Source organism: Pristiophorus japonicus, chromosome 5 (genome assembly GCF_044704955.1).
Source record: "Pristiophorus japonicus isolate sPriJap1 chromosome 5, sPriJap1.hap1, whole genome shotgun sequence".
Classification (NCBI taxonomy): Eukaryota; Metazoa; Chordata; class Chondrichthyes; family Pristiophoridae; genus Pristiophorus; species Pristiophorus japonicus.
This window is the reverse complement of record NC_091981.1, coordinates 128,715,058-128,729,884: the sequence shown is the minus strand read 5'-3', so window position 1 is coordinate 128,729,884 and position 14,827 is coordinate 128,715,058. Positions and strand designations below refer to the sequence as shown.

Here is a 14,827-nt window from a genome sequence, read left to right as displayed (position 1 = left end):
GGTGAGAAGGGTTGGGGGGGTGAGAAGGGAAGGAGGGGAGGGGGGGGTGAGAAAGGAGGGAGGGAGGGAGGGGGGAGAGAAGGAAGGGAGGGAGGGGAGGGGGGGGTAAGAGAAGAGAGGGTGGGGGAAGACAGAGAGAGAGAGAGAGAGAAGAGAGAGAGAGAGAGAGAGAGAGAGAGAGAGAGAGAGAGAGAGAGAGAGAGAGAGAGAAAGGAGAGGGAAGCTGAACGGACCGAAGACTTCGAGCTTAGACTTATCGGATTGACAGGTAGGTGGCGTCGGGTCCGGGGGGGGGGGTCGGGGAGCGCGGATCGGGGCGGAGGGGAGGGGGGGGGGGGGGTCGGTCGGTCGGGGGGAGGGATTGGTCGGGGGGGGGGGGGGGGGGGGCGGAGATCGGTCGGGGGGGGGGGGGGGGAAGGTCGGGACTGGGGGAAGCGGAGGTTGGGTTGGGGGGTGGGGGGGGGCGGTCCGTTGGGGGGTGTGGGAGCGGGATGAAGTCGGGTCGGGTCCGGAGGGTGTGGGAGGTGCAGCCTGATCCACACAGCCCCAGTGAGGCCATTCGGCCAGGGCTAGGGGTTGCGTGCTTCGGGCCCCTCCCACACAGTTTTGGGCGCCTGGAGCTATTGCACATGCGTGCCCACTGTAGCGCATGTGCAGAGGTCCTGGCACTGTTTTCAGCGCAGGGACCTAGCTCCGCCCTCTACAGCTCGTGCTGCGCTGCGCCGAGGGCCAGAGGACTTGCCGGGAGCCGGAGAATCTGGAAAGTTTTTTTAGGCGCACTTTGTGGTGCGAAAAACGGGCGTCCAGGTCGGGGCTGCGCCGTTCTAGGCGCGGCCCGAAACTTGGGCCCTATGATTTCACAATAAGTTCTTCCATATTTAGTAGAAAACAACAATTTGGACTTGGAGCTTTTAACATTTTTCTGGAATTACCAGGTCAGTATAATTGTTTGCCTGACATTTGAGATAGGATTGGGAATAGAAGACACCGTTTCAAACAAAGATGGCAACTATAATCAGAAAGTCAGTTTGTTCAGAGAAGGTTCACTAGGTTAATTCCAGAGATGAGGGGGTTGACTGATGAGGAAAGGTTGAGTAGGCTGGGCCTCCACTCATGGAAATCAAAAGAATGAGAGGTGATCTTATCGAAACATATAAGATTATGAGGGGGCTTGACAAGGTGGATGCAGAGAGGATGTTTCCACTGATGGGGGAGACTAGAACTAGAGGGCATGATCTTAGAATAAGGGGCTGCCCATTTAAAACTGAGATGAGGAGAAATTTCTTCTCAGAGGGTTGTAAATTTGTGAAATTCGCTGTCTGAGAGAGCTGTGGAAGCTAGGACATAGAATAAATTTAATACAGAAATGGACAGTTTCTTAAACGATAAGGGGTTATGGGGAGCGGGTGGGGAGGTGGAGCTGAGTTCATGATCAGATCAGCCATGATCTTATTGAATGGTGGAGCAGGCTCGAGGGGCTGTATGGCCTACTCCTGTTCCTATTTCTTATGTTCTTGTGTGATTGGTACAAGGTGCTATTTTCAGATGAATGGTCAAAAAGGCCACTGCAGGACCTCATCCTGGAATACCTTTGATTACTTAAGGTACATCCATCAAATAATTCTGTACATTGCTGCCTAGTAATCTGGAGATTCACTAGCTGGGTAGTTTAAATGCATTAGCAACCCATAATAACTAAAAAAGCCATCAACACCCCGAGTGAAATAATTTGATTTGTTTCCCAAATTCACATCTTAAAATAAAATGGATGAAAATCTTGCTGTTGGCTCATCCATTATGTTGGCTGGATCTTGCTGTAAAAATAACGAAGTGTTAACGATGCATGTCGTTTTTAATGTGCAAATCAGCATAGCAGGTTCAGCGGATTAAGTGAAACACCGAGTTGCGAATCTTCAGAACTTGCTGGTCTATTTGCTGGCGTTTGCTTTGCACAAACACCTCGCCCTTAGCTTCCCCATTATTTTTAAGAACTTGCTGGATTTGCACATTAATTGTCCATTAAACATGCCACAGAAAGTTAAATCTGGTCATTAAAAGCGTTAAGTACCTTTTAAACTGTGATAATTGTTAATACAACGCCAATCAACCACTCTGGCCCAGAAATTGAACATTTAAATTGTAGAGTCTCAGTCCTTCATATGGTAAATGGTTCTAGAGATTTTAAAAATGGCAATTTAAATAAATCTTACTTTTCCTTTGTCTCTTTTCTCTTAATCCATCTTTCTTTTCCTCTCTATTTCTCTTTCTGTACCAGATTTGACACTAATTCACCCATTCCAAATAACTCTCCTTCTCAGTTGTTACTCTTGCTTTTTCAATCCTTAAATCCCAACAGATGCCTTGTTGCCTTCAGCTCACACTGCCAGCAAGTTACGGTGCAAAAAGAAATTTGAGCTGCTGGGTGCAGGAAAAAGTCCAACAGCGAGATGCTCCACTCCAGCAACATCTGGACAATTAATTTTCTTCTCCCCTCCCTTCATTGATATCTAAAGATAATTTAGTTAAAAACAGATGGGATAATCGCATTGCATAGGAATCATAGGAGAGTATACAAACAAGCACTTCACAGAACAAATTGCTATTGTTTTAGGATAATCTTAGCATAACCACTGTAAATAGGTAAATTAGATTACCAAAAACAGGGCTGCGCAGGTTAAAAGTTATGGACAGGTGAACTTCAAATTCTTTTTTCTTGACATGAGACTTCAGTAAGCCTATTATGCCCAAATCAGTTCCATTTAAGCAACATTTTTTTTTAAACTGAGATAGTTCTGTTCAGTTGTTTTTACTACATCTTCAGCAGGAAAACAGGTCAGGCAAACGGCGCTGTTCATAGCAGACTAAAAATATAGTCACTTACAGCTAGTTGCTGGCCCCCTGAAGCAATGCTCGATACCCCATACACATCACAGAAATTTGAATAGCTCTAAATCATAAAGAAAATTGGCATTTAAGAAACTTAAGCTTCTGCTCAGAATTTCAGTTCAGCTTTCTACTCTAGCTGCTATATGGAGAACAATGAAGACATGAAACAGAAATTTTACATTAGTGATAATCAGAAAATTTTAACAGCCAAAATGAAATACAAGGTACAAACACATAAAGGACATTATGTAATTTGTAGACAAAAAGACAGTACACGTTTCATGTTATAGCAGAAATTGGATATTAAAACGGAACAAAACATAGACAATGGGGTAGAGTTTCTGCATTGGGCACAATCAGTGAAACAAGCGCAATTTAAAAAAATGTTTCCCGCCCCCCCCCCCCCCACCCCTCCCCAGAGTTGTCGGTAAATTTATTTGCATATCGACAAATGCAAAATCTGCCATCAACCAGCGCAATCGGACAGGGTTTTAAATAGTTCCTTTAGGTGCAATTTAATTAATACAGCTGAAAATGGGTTTATCACAAAAAAATCAATGCCACCCTGAGTAACCTGATTTCAAATGAGTGAAAATGACTTAAATATACAGAATCATTTTCTAGTTATATTGGAGAAGAGTAACCAGTTTCTCAGTAAATTAATATATATTCAAAAGCTTTTAAAATGTTCCTATTAGTGTCCGTGCGTCCAAAGGAACAAGGTTAATTTTAAGAGCCTCCTCAATAGTTCACAAACAAGCACATTAGCAGAAACTCCCATTGGTGATTAATTCACCCTGGGGGCATGGCCAGGTGTTGGCGGGGCCTGCTTCTCGCGCAAAGATTAAAAAAATTAGTGCAAAAGATTGCTGAAACTCAAGTTGCATTCAGATTTTGGTGCAGGAACGCGTGCTTCATATTCCAGAAGCACTGGAATAAGGAAAGGTTAAACCAAAGGAAAGGCCTTCATCTGAACTGAAATGTAAAAGAACAGAGGGGGGATGGTTTCTCAGATTATGGAGAGAGAATTCTACTGGCGATTGAAGGTATAACTATTCAATCATTGGATGGGGAGTGAGAATGTGTACTATATACAGGAGGAGGATATGGAATAATTGTCAAAGATAACTAGAAAAGGAATGGGTTTCAAAATAAAATGAGCAGAACCCAGTTTATCATTGGGTCATGATGATATGGACACTAAGCTGTTGAAGGGAGTCAAACGTAATAGAGGTTCTGAACACAATTTTTCAATTCTCATCAAATATGTAAATTGCGTTGTGGGACTAGAGGTTTTCAAGTGAGAGAAGGATAAACCACGTAACTATAGCCCACTTAGTTTAATGTCAGTTGTGGGCAACCTCTTGAACTCTATCAAATTCGTGAATATTTAGACATGCCTGGAATAATTAAGCACAGCCAACATGAACTTATTACAGGAAAATCAGATTTTATAAATTGGAATGAAAGGAATGTAGATGCATCGTATATGCATAAAGGTGTGTTATAGGAGGCTAGCTATGGAAACCATGATATATAGGCCTGGACACAAAAGCAAAATACTGCGGATGCTGGATTCTGAAATAAAAACAGAAAATGCTGGCAATCTCAGCGGGTCAGATAGCATCGTGGAGAGAGAAACAGAGTTAATGTTTCAGGTTGATGACACTTTGTCAGAAAAAAAAAGATATTCCAGCATAAAATGGAATGCTTGTTTCAGAAATTGTGATTTTAATTCATTGGTGTATTTGGACTTTCAAAAGACTTTTGACAAGGTCCCACACAAGAGATTGATGTGCAAAATTAAAGCACATGGTATTGGGGGTAATGCACTGACATGGATAGAGAACTGGATGGCAGACAGGAAGCAGAGTCGGGATAAACGGGTCCTTTTCAGAATGGCAGGCAGTGACTAGTGGGGTGCCGCAGGGCTCAGTGCTGGGATCCCAGCTACTTACAATATACATTAATGATTTAGATGAAGGAATTGAGTGTAATATCTCCAACTTTGCAGATGACACTAAGCTAGGTGGCGGTGTGAGCTGAGAGGAGGATGCTAAGAGGCTGCAGGGTGACTTGGACAGGTTAGGTGAGTGGGCAAATGCATGGCAGATGCAGTATAATGTGGATAAATGTGTTATCCACTTAGGTGGCAAAAACACGAAGGCAGAATATTATCTGAATGGTGGCAGATCAGGAAAGGGGGAGGTGCATTATGGTACATCAGTCATTGAAAGTTGGCATGCAGGTACAGCAGGCGATGAAGGCGGCAAATGGTATGTTGACCTTCATAGCTAGGGGATTTGATTATAGGAGCAGGGAGATCTTACTGCAGTTGTACAGGGCCTTGGTGAGGCCTCACCTGGAATATTGTGTTCAGTTTTGGTCTCCTAATCTGAGGAAGGATGTTCTTGCTATTGAGGGAGTGCAGCGAAGATTCACCAGACTGATTCCCGGGATGGCAGGACTGACATATGAGGAGAGACTGGATCGACTGGGCCTGTATTCACTGGAGTTTAGAAGGATGAGAGGGGATCTCATAGAAACACATAAAATTCTGACGGGACTGGATAGGTTAGATGCAGGAAGAATGTTCCCGATGTTGGGGAAGTCCAGAACCAGGGGACACAGTCTTAGGATAAGGGGTAGGCCATTTAGGACTGAGATGAGGAGAAACTTCTTCACTCAGAGAGTTGTTAACCTGTGGAATTATCTACCGCAGAGAGTTGTTGATGCCAGTTCATTGGATATATTCAAGAGGGAGTTAGATATGGCCCTTACGGCTAAAGGGATCAAGGGGCATGGAGAGAAAGCAGGAAAGGGGCACTGAGGTGAATGATCAGCCATGATCTTATTGAATGGTGATGCAGGCTCGAAGGGCCGAATGGCCTACTCCCGCACCTATTGTCTATGTTTCTATGTCTATGTTTCGTCTCTGGGGAATTCCACTGTGGAACCTATGGAGGAGCAGGGATTGAGTGACCACAACTTCTGGATTTCCGCATTCATCTGCACATGTGCTGATTCCAGAAGTTGCTGTCACTGTCCGAGGAGTAATGGCGACGAACGCCGGAGATTAGCTATCATTGCCACCGCAAAATCCGGGCCATAGTATATGAGGAACTGTAACAACATTGATTGAAAGTTGGAGAACTGGCTGGAAACAAAGGATTAGGGTTTCAACTTGAATTTTTCTCTTCTCTGCACAGATGCCAGCTGACCTGCCGAATGTTTATAGTATATTCTATTTTTGGATTACGGTTAATAGGTGTTGCTTGGATTGGCATTAGAAACGGTAATGTTAACATCTATAATTTTTGGGAAATGGGGACAATCTAATTTTTTTCACATAATATAAAGCTTTATTTTCTGTTATGTTTGTCACATGCTTGTGTCAAATTTTAACCCTATTATAAATTCCTGTAACCACATATATAGTGCAAATAGTTTACGTAAACTCGTCACACTGCAATTATACTCTTGTGCAAGTGATAGTCCTGTAGCATCCCAGTTTTGCTCTATGCTCTAACTCTACTTCTCTGCTTCCCAAACGGTTGCAAGTTTTGAATTTAACTTGTAAATATAAATTCAAAATAGCATATAATAATAATAAAATAATAATAAAATATGCCTGCAAATGGGAGACTTATTACATCTGCATGCCATGGCCCAATGATCTCCTGTCCTCTGTCCCTGCTTCACCTAAGATTACACTGGGGGTGGGTGGGTGGGGGGAAGATATTACCCTCCACCCTGTTTGGGGTGGATAGTTCGAATTACCACCCGTCGGGAGTCGGTGGGAAAAGGCGGGAAATTTGGATCTTTAACTTTGTCACCGCCTCAGTGCTCTTTGGGGCGCGTTTGTGTCGGGAGCAAGGCAGTGTCCATCTCCACGACGCGCCACGTCATGCTGAAGTGTAGCAATGTCCCCCTCCTTCACTTAAAGGGGAGGGACGCTGCGAGGCCCCGTGAGGCCTCCTTGCCACACACTGCGCCACCAGGGAGGGGTTGGCCGGGCCAGTGGTCCGGCACCCAAGAGGTGGGTGTCGGGCTGCCTGGCCGAACCATCGGCCGACAATTAAAACAAAACGGCGGCGTGACCTCTCCATAATGGTGGACACATCAACTAGCCACCGACTCGAAAAGGGGTCGCTGCCGCCGTGCAGCCGACAATGGGTCGGAGCGCTGGGCAGGACGGAAACAAGGGGCGCGGTGGGAACCTGTTTCCGCTGCCCCTGGCCCAGTGGCAATGGCGGATGAATCACACCATCCGCCTGTCCCCGGTCGGAAAGGCGGTAACGGGCCTTAAAATAGATGCAATTCCGGCCCCTTAGTCTCTAGTCCTTGTGTGCCATACGTGGGAGATAAACTAGTATTTTATTAAAATTCTATCCATAAACCTTAATTCCCGCAATTAGAATTTCTGGTCAACCTTTTCCCATTGTGAACCAGTATTTCAATATTTCTAATTCAATTTTGCCGTGTTAACTTTCACCTTTCAGTACACCAATTAGTTAAAATGTTTTTTTTTAAATTGACATTTTTTTCCCTCAGCAACTGAAATTTCTAAAGTTCAATATAAAGTTTCAAACAAATTCAAAAAGTAACATTTTTCACCAAATTAAAATAGCCGAGTTATATAGCTGAGGGAGGTTCCAGGTCCAATTCCCCAATTTCGGCTGAATTCAGCCATGCAGTGGTCGAAATGCAATTGGCCTCAGCATTATTACACTGGTGAAATAAAAACCAATCTGGATACCTGAACTTGATCACTATCTTTTCAATGTTTAACTGGAGAAAATTGTGGCTCGTCCAGGATGTCTGACAAGCAGCCCGCTTATCCATTAAGTAGGTTATCCTTGACTGCTGCTTTAAAAACCCATTTGTTCCTTTAAAAAAAATCTCCATGATACAGCTCAAGTCACCTTTAGAAATTAACACCCCCCACCCCACCATAGAGCAAAATCTATTCCAAAAAAGTATTCCTATTCTTCATTATCCTCAATTCTGCCAGTTCAAGATGTCCTGGCCAAGATCTCGAAAATACAGATTTGCTGCCCATTCATCCCATTGCTGTTTGTGGGGAGTTGCTGGCACAAATGGCTGCCTTCAAAACAGTCACTGAACTTCAAAAGGAAATGACTTGATAATGTGTTATGCAAATGCAAATATCTATCTTTATTCAACAGCTGCAAGCAAAACTAAGTGTTAATATTTACTAAAGAGCAAATACTTGCTGCTAAGCAATATTTATAGGATATTAGAAAATATTAGGTCATATCATATGTACTTTAAAAGGATTAACATAACTTACCAGTTTGTATCTCTATCTCCATAGATGATTCATTGGGAACTAAACATAAAAACTAGTAAAAAATATGTACACATACACCTGTACACGTAAAATGTATACAAGTCTCACAATTATGCACCTTGATCTAATCAGATATGCACTCTTCAGATGCACTCCAGATTACTTCAATTGCTATATAAATATTTGACACTCATAACTCATCTCTTGTCATTTGATGACTTGAACATTTATCCTTGGTTTCAAAAAAGGAAAGTATGAGCTTATCTACTTAGCACAATGGACATAAAAATTCCCAGCCATCAACTGCAGATTAATTTGTGCTGGTGCTACTAATCCTATGGCTCGAATGCCAGCACACAAAAGGACATGAAGTGCATGAACATTTAAAAGTACCACACACGCACACAAATATCCAGATATTTTAAAAGGTCCATTCTGGATTTTTAGTTCAGGCGAATTAAACCATGACTTAGGTTGTCACTCATCATTCAAATGACTGGCTCAATTACAAATGTTTACGAAGTATTTACAGCACGGAAGCAGGCTATTCGACCCAACAGTTCCATGCTGACACTTACTACTTACAACATAAACTACTTTACCGCCCCCCGCCCCCCCCCCCCCCCCCATATTCCCTTAATAACTATATGGCAAAAATGCTCTACAAAATGCCAAGGAGAAGTGACAATAGCAGGGCAGAGAATGAGAGTGTGAAGAAAATTTTAAATCGTTCTCAGCAGTGTAACAAATCCAAACATTATAGGCAGAAAACTGTCAATAGTTCATTAAAATTGGTCACTGAAGTCTTTTTTCCAACCAATATTATATGGGAAACTTACCTTCATGAAATGAAAATTTTACAGCAATGGGGCTAGTACTTTATTACAAAAGCAAAATAAGGGCACAAATCACCAGAACTGTCCTATTAAGTTGTAATGAAGATCGAGTTACATCTGAAAACAGTTTTCACTTTGTTTAAAACATTAAGCAACAGTCTTCCATGAAAACAATATTCATGGTATAAAATATTAGGCATCACCAAGTACACTTACCCCAAATGGAGTATAAGAAGCAGGAGGTACCGAAGGTGGTGGCAGCACAGGTGAAGATTGGGGAAACAAGCCGAGGGCTTTCAGGTTTAGACCAGGGATTAAATGTGCTTGAAGCTGCAAAAATAAAATGTTATAGCATAAATGTTCTGACAAATAATGATCAAATTATTCAATTTTAAACACTACCTGAATGTATTAATAATGGAAAAGAATCTAGATTTCCTTAAAATACCAAAACCTTTTGTGTTAAAGAATGGAACACATTTTTCTGATTGTACTCGTCAACATCATCAAGCCTACCGAAAACCCATCAGACTATGTATTGAGAAGCCAGTGTCTTCAGAATTCTGCATTATAAACTATGTGCATCTTTTGTAGCACTTTTTTTGTTACTGTGCATCAATAAAGGAAGTTTTCTGCAATCAGAGCACTGTTTTCCTTTGGATAGCTAGTTTTGTCTTTCACAAGTTAAGCAGAAACCCCTGGAAGTGTAATTTGCAGGGATTAATTTGTAGGAAAATCATGGGATAAGCAGTGCAAATCCTCAATAATTTCCTGCTTCAGTTAACTACCCACTTTGCACAGTGTCCTCCAGTACCTGTACTTGGAAGGAGGGAACAAATGACATGCTTCAAACCTTGCTCTCAATCACGTACATCAGTAAACTACAATAGGATATCTCCATTTCCCACACCACAAAATCTCTACAGCTTTAGTGAAATTACCTCGCGAGTACAGAATTGTCAGTTTTGTGCTATGGAATGCCGATTGGGATTGGCAAGAAACTTAATTGTCTGTTTAGACTGAATACACAGCAATACCCAAGGATAAAGCGCCTTGTTCTGGTTCACAGAATAATTATAAATCAGCATAGAAGTTAGGCTCACCAAATAGTAGCACAATCATAAAATGTGTTCCTAAATCTAGATTTTGAAGATGTAATGACTTCCTCAATATAAAGCAAAGGCAAACTCAACAGCACTCTTTCTCCCTTACAGAACACAGCTACTGTTGGCCAATTGGACCCATATTAACAATGGCTGTGCGGAAGTCTATCAGCTAAAAGGTGCTGGCAGTGAAGAAGGGAAAAAATTCTGAACTTAAACGGAATCCTTTTTTTGGTTTAGCGAAAGGGACAGCAGGTGGGAAGGAGGATGAAAAAACAAATAACTTGAAGCACAAATTCAGCTTGAAGGATATGGTGTAGTAGCCATGAGAGACCAGAGTATTAGCTGGGCATGATTGGGAACTCAATGTTGTAGGCTGTAGGATTTTCAGGACAAGGAATTAGGAAAGGAGGTGGAGTAGCAATATTAAAAATAATGTCTCACTCGTGAAGTAGGGAGTGCTCTGGTATTGCATTTAATGGGGTAATGTACCCAAATACACCTGAGCACCAGTGTCAAATCTGGACACCAAAAGTGGAAAATTTGCTCATTGCATAGCATTGACATTTCTCTTCGAGCATAAGATTTTATCACCCAAACACTTATCCTACTCACCAATGCTCAGCTCAAGAAGTACTCAGCTCAAGAAGTACTCAGCTCTAGACCTTATCACAACCTTAATCCAGACATCAACACAAGTGCTGAATGACAGGTAGATGTAACTTCCTCCATCAGCATTAAACCATGAATGGCACCAAGCAGCCCAAGCAAAACATAGGGCTGCTCACTGATCATCTCAGTGTTCAGCTCGATTCACAAATTCCTGACAATGAAGCAGTATATGCCAGCTTACAGCAGGAGTCAGTTGAAGGGTCAGGGCGAGGTGGCTGATCCCTCTCTTATTGGAGATAGTTATTGTCTGGCATTTATCCAATACAAATATTACCTGCACTTGTCAGTCCAAGTCTGGATGTTGTCCAGGTCCTGCTATAGGCTGGTGCAGAGTTTTTCATTATTATAGGAGTTATGTATGGAGCTGAACGCGAATTGTCAGCAAACAGCCCTACTCCTGACCTTATGACAATGGAAGGTCATTGATATAGCAGCTGAAGTTGGTGAGCCAAGGATGCTGCCCCCAATGAACTCCAGCAACAATGGTCCTAAGGCTATGATATTTGGTATCTTAGAATTGCAACCGTCGTCGTTGTGTCAGATAAGATTCCAGCCACTGACAGGTTTTCACATTGACCTCGGGTTTGTGAGGGCTCCTTTGTGCCATACTTTCGACCAAACACTTATTCTTGCCTCTCCGCTGGTATTCAGCCAGTGTACACAACTGGATCAAAGCTATGATGAGGTCTGCAATCAAGTGGTTCTGCTACAACTTGAACTGAGCACCAGTGAGCTATTCATAAATAGGTGTCACTTGATGGCACTATTGTTGACTCCCATCACTTTACTGATGATTGGAAAGAGTCTGATATGATGGTAACTGGCCAATTTTGATTTGTCCTGCTTTTTGTGGGTAAGACATACCTGGGAATTTTGTCATTACTTGGATGCCAATCTCATAGCTGCACTTGGGTAAAATAGATTAATTGTAAATGTTATTTTAGTCTGTAAAATTTGATCAGTTTGATTTCTGATAACGTTACGTGAAGGTGGTAATGTAGCACAAGATTGCATGAAATTCAATAAACAGATTACTGCAATTTGTGAAATTACTAATCCTCAAGCCACACAACCCTGTAAAGATTATCCAAAAAGAGGCAGCTTCTGGAACAAAAAGGGACAAGGTTCATTTATAGGAATGACTGAAAGAAAATGGGTTCTGTTAAGTATTCCAAATGGTAATACAGGTGCAACATCAGAAATCCGGAGTCCTCAGGACCGAGTCCGTTCTGGTTTTTGGGTTTTTCTGGATTTCAGACAAGAAAATCAATAGTCTGAAAACCAGAATCCTCAAGCGAATCAGTGCCGGGTTTTGAGCGGCGAGGTCTGAAATCCGGCAAAACCCAAAATCTGGCTCGGATTTCAGACTTGATTGTCTTGTCTGAAATCTGGAATCCTCGACCGAAATCATGCCGGATTTCGGGTTTTGCCTCAAAATGTCTGTTTTTCGGACAATAATTCCGGATTCAGGACAACTAACAGAGCTGCCAAAATGTCCGGTTTTTGGACAACTCCGGTTTTCGGAGTTCTGGATTCGGGATGTTGTAACTGTACAACCCTTGATTGGAAATACAGCACTGCCTTTGAACACTAAGAATATGCTGGCTCCTTACATTCATAGCAGCCATATCATTATCATAAGACTCCCTAATTTTCTTCATAATTTCTTCTTCAGCTTTGGAACATGCTTCAATACTGCTTTTTATTGTAATGGTCCTTTCTGGATTATAAAGCGTCAAGTCTTGCAAGCTGCAGAACAAATAAACACAAACATTTGGTCAAAAGTTCATCAATTGAATGCACAGAAACCTTAAGACCAGAATTCCAAAACTTACGGAGAAATTGTGATTTTGGTGTCTGTATCTTGCTCGATTTTTTTCAGGTTTCTTCCTTCTTTCCCAATGAGTCGTCCAACAAAATTGTTGTGTGCTAAAATCTTTAAAGGTATTTCTTCTGTGCTGCAAATGTGTAAATATGAGATTTAATCCAGCTTGCAATTTTTTTTGCAGATGGTGATTCGTTTAATTAAAGGAAAGACTTGCATTTATTTAGTGCCTTTCATGGTCACTGGACATCCCACAAGAAATAGAAGCAGGATTAAGCCATTTAGCCCATTCAGTAAGATCATGGCTGATCTGATCATGGACTCTGTTCCACTTCCCTACCTGCTCCCCATAACCCTTTATTCCCTTATCGCTCAAAAATCTGTCTATCTCCACCTTAAATATATATTCAATGACCCACAGCTCTCTGGGGTAGAGAATTCCGTAGATTTACAATCCTCAGAGAAGAAACCTACTCAACCTATCTTCATAAGTTAACCTCCTCATCTCCGGGATTAACCTAGTGAACCTTCTCTGAACAGCCTACAATGTAAGTATATCCTTCCTTAAATACGGAGACCAAAACTGTACGCAGCACTCTAGGTGTGGCCTTACCAATACCCTATACAGTTGTAGGACTTCTCTGTTTTTATACTCTATCCCCCTTGCAATAAATACCAACATTCCATTTGCCTTCCTGATTACTTGCTATACCTGCATGCTAACTGTGTGTTTCATGCACAAGAACCCCCAGGTCCCTCTGTACTGCAACACTTTGCAATTTTTCTGCATTTAAATTGTAATTTGCTTTTCTATTTTTTCTGCCAAAGTGGATAACCTCACATTTTCCCACATTATACTTCATCTGCCAGATTTTTGCCCACTCACTTAGCCTGTACATATATCTTTGCAGATTTTTTTGTGTCCCTCCTCACAATTTGCTTTCCCACCCATCTTTGTATCAGCAGCAAATTTAGCTACATTACACTCGGTCCCTTCATCCAAGTCATTAATATAGATTGTAAATAGTTGAGGACCCAGCACCGATCCCTGCGGCACTGTTTGCCAACCAGAAAATGACCCATTTATGCCGACTCTGTTTTCTGTTAGTTAGCCAATCCTCTATCCATGCTAATATATTACCCCCAATCTTGTGCAGTAACCTTTTATGTGGCACCTTATCGAATGCCTTCTGGAAATCCAAATACATCACATCCAGTGGCTCCCCTTTATCCACCTTGCTCATTACATCCTCAAAGAACTCTAGCAAATTTGTCAAACATGATTTTCCTTTCATAAACCATGCTGGCTCTGCTTGATCGAATTATGCTTTTCCAAATGTCCTGCTACTGCTTCCTTAATAATGGACTCCAGCATTTTCCCAATGACAGATGTTAGGCTAACTGGTCTATAGTTTCCTGCTTTTTGTCTGTCTCCTTTTTAAAATAGGGGCGTTACATTTGCGGTTTTCCAATCCGCTGGGACATCCCCAGAATCCAGGGAATTTTAGTAGATTACAACCAATGCATCCACTATCTCTGCAGCTACCTCTTTTAAGACCCTTGGATGTAAGCCATCAGATCCAGGGGACTTGCCTGCCTTTAGTCCCATTATTTTACTGAGTATTACTTCATTAGTGATAGTGATTGTATTAAGTTCCTCCTTCCCTATAGCCCCTTTCTTTATCCACCATTGGGATATTTTTAGTGTCTTCTACCGTGAAGACCGATACAAAATATTTGTTCAACCTCTCTGCCATTTCCCTGTTCTCATTAATTCGCCAGTCTCATCCTCTAGGGGACCAACATTTACTTTAGCCACTCTTTTCCTTTTCATGTACCTATAAAAACTCTTACTATTTGTTTTTATATTTTGTGCTAGTTTACTCTCAATCTGTATCTTTCCTCTCTATCATTTTTTTTTAGTCGTTCTCTGCTGGATTTTTAAAGATTCCCAATCCTCTGGCCTCCTACTAGTCTTGGCCACATTGTATGCCCTTGCTTTCAATTTGATACCATCCCTTATTTCCTGAGTTAGCCACGGATGGTTATCCCTTCTCTTAGTCTTTCCTTCTCATCGGGATATGTTTTTGTTGCGAGTTATGAAATATCTCCTTAAATGTCTGCCACTGCTCATCAACCGTCCCATACTTTAATCTATTTTCCCAGTCCATTTTAGCCAACTCTGCCTTCA

At 41.8% G+C, this 14,827-nt stretch overlaps 1 protein-coding gene across 1 annotated transcript in view; it reads right to left on the bottom strand.

Moving 5' to 3' along the window:
- Positions 1 to 14,827, bottom strand: part of igf2bp3 (insulin-like growth factor 2 mRNA binding protein 3) — a 208,836-nt gene that overhangs the window by 44,236 nt on the left and 149,773 nt on the right. The window contains exons 9-11 of the mRNA XM_070880958.1: positions 12,647 to 12,769; positions 12,425 to 12,560; positions 9,253 to 9,366 (exon numbers count right to left, since the gene is read on the bottom strand). Of these exons, the coding sequence (XP_070737059.1) occupies positions 9,253 to 9,366; positions 12,425 to 12,560; positions 12,647 to 12,769 (373 nt within the window). The remainder of the gene's footprint in view (positions 1 to 9,252; positions 9,367 to 12,424; positions 12,561 to 12,646; positions 12,770 to 14,827) is intronic.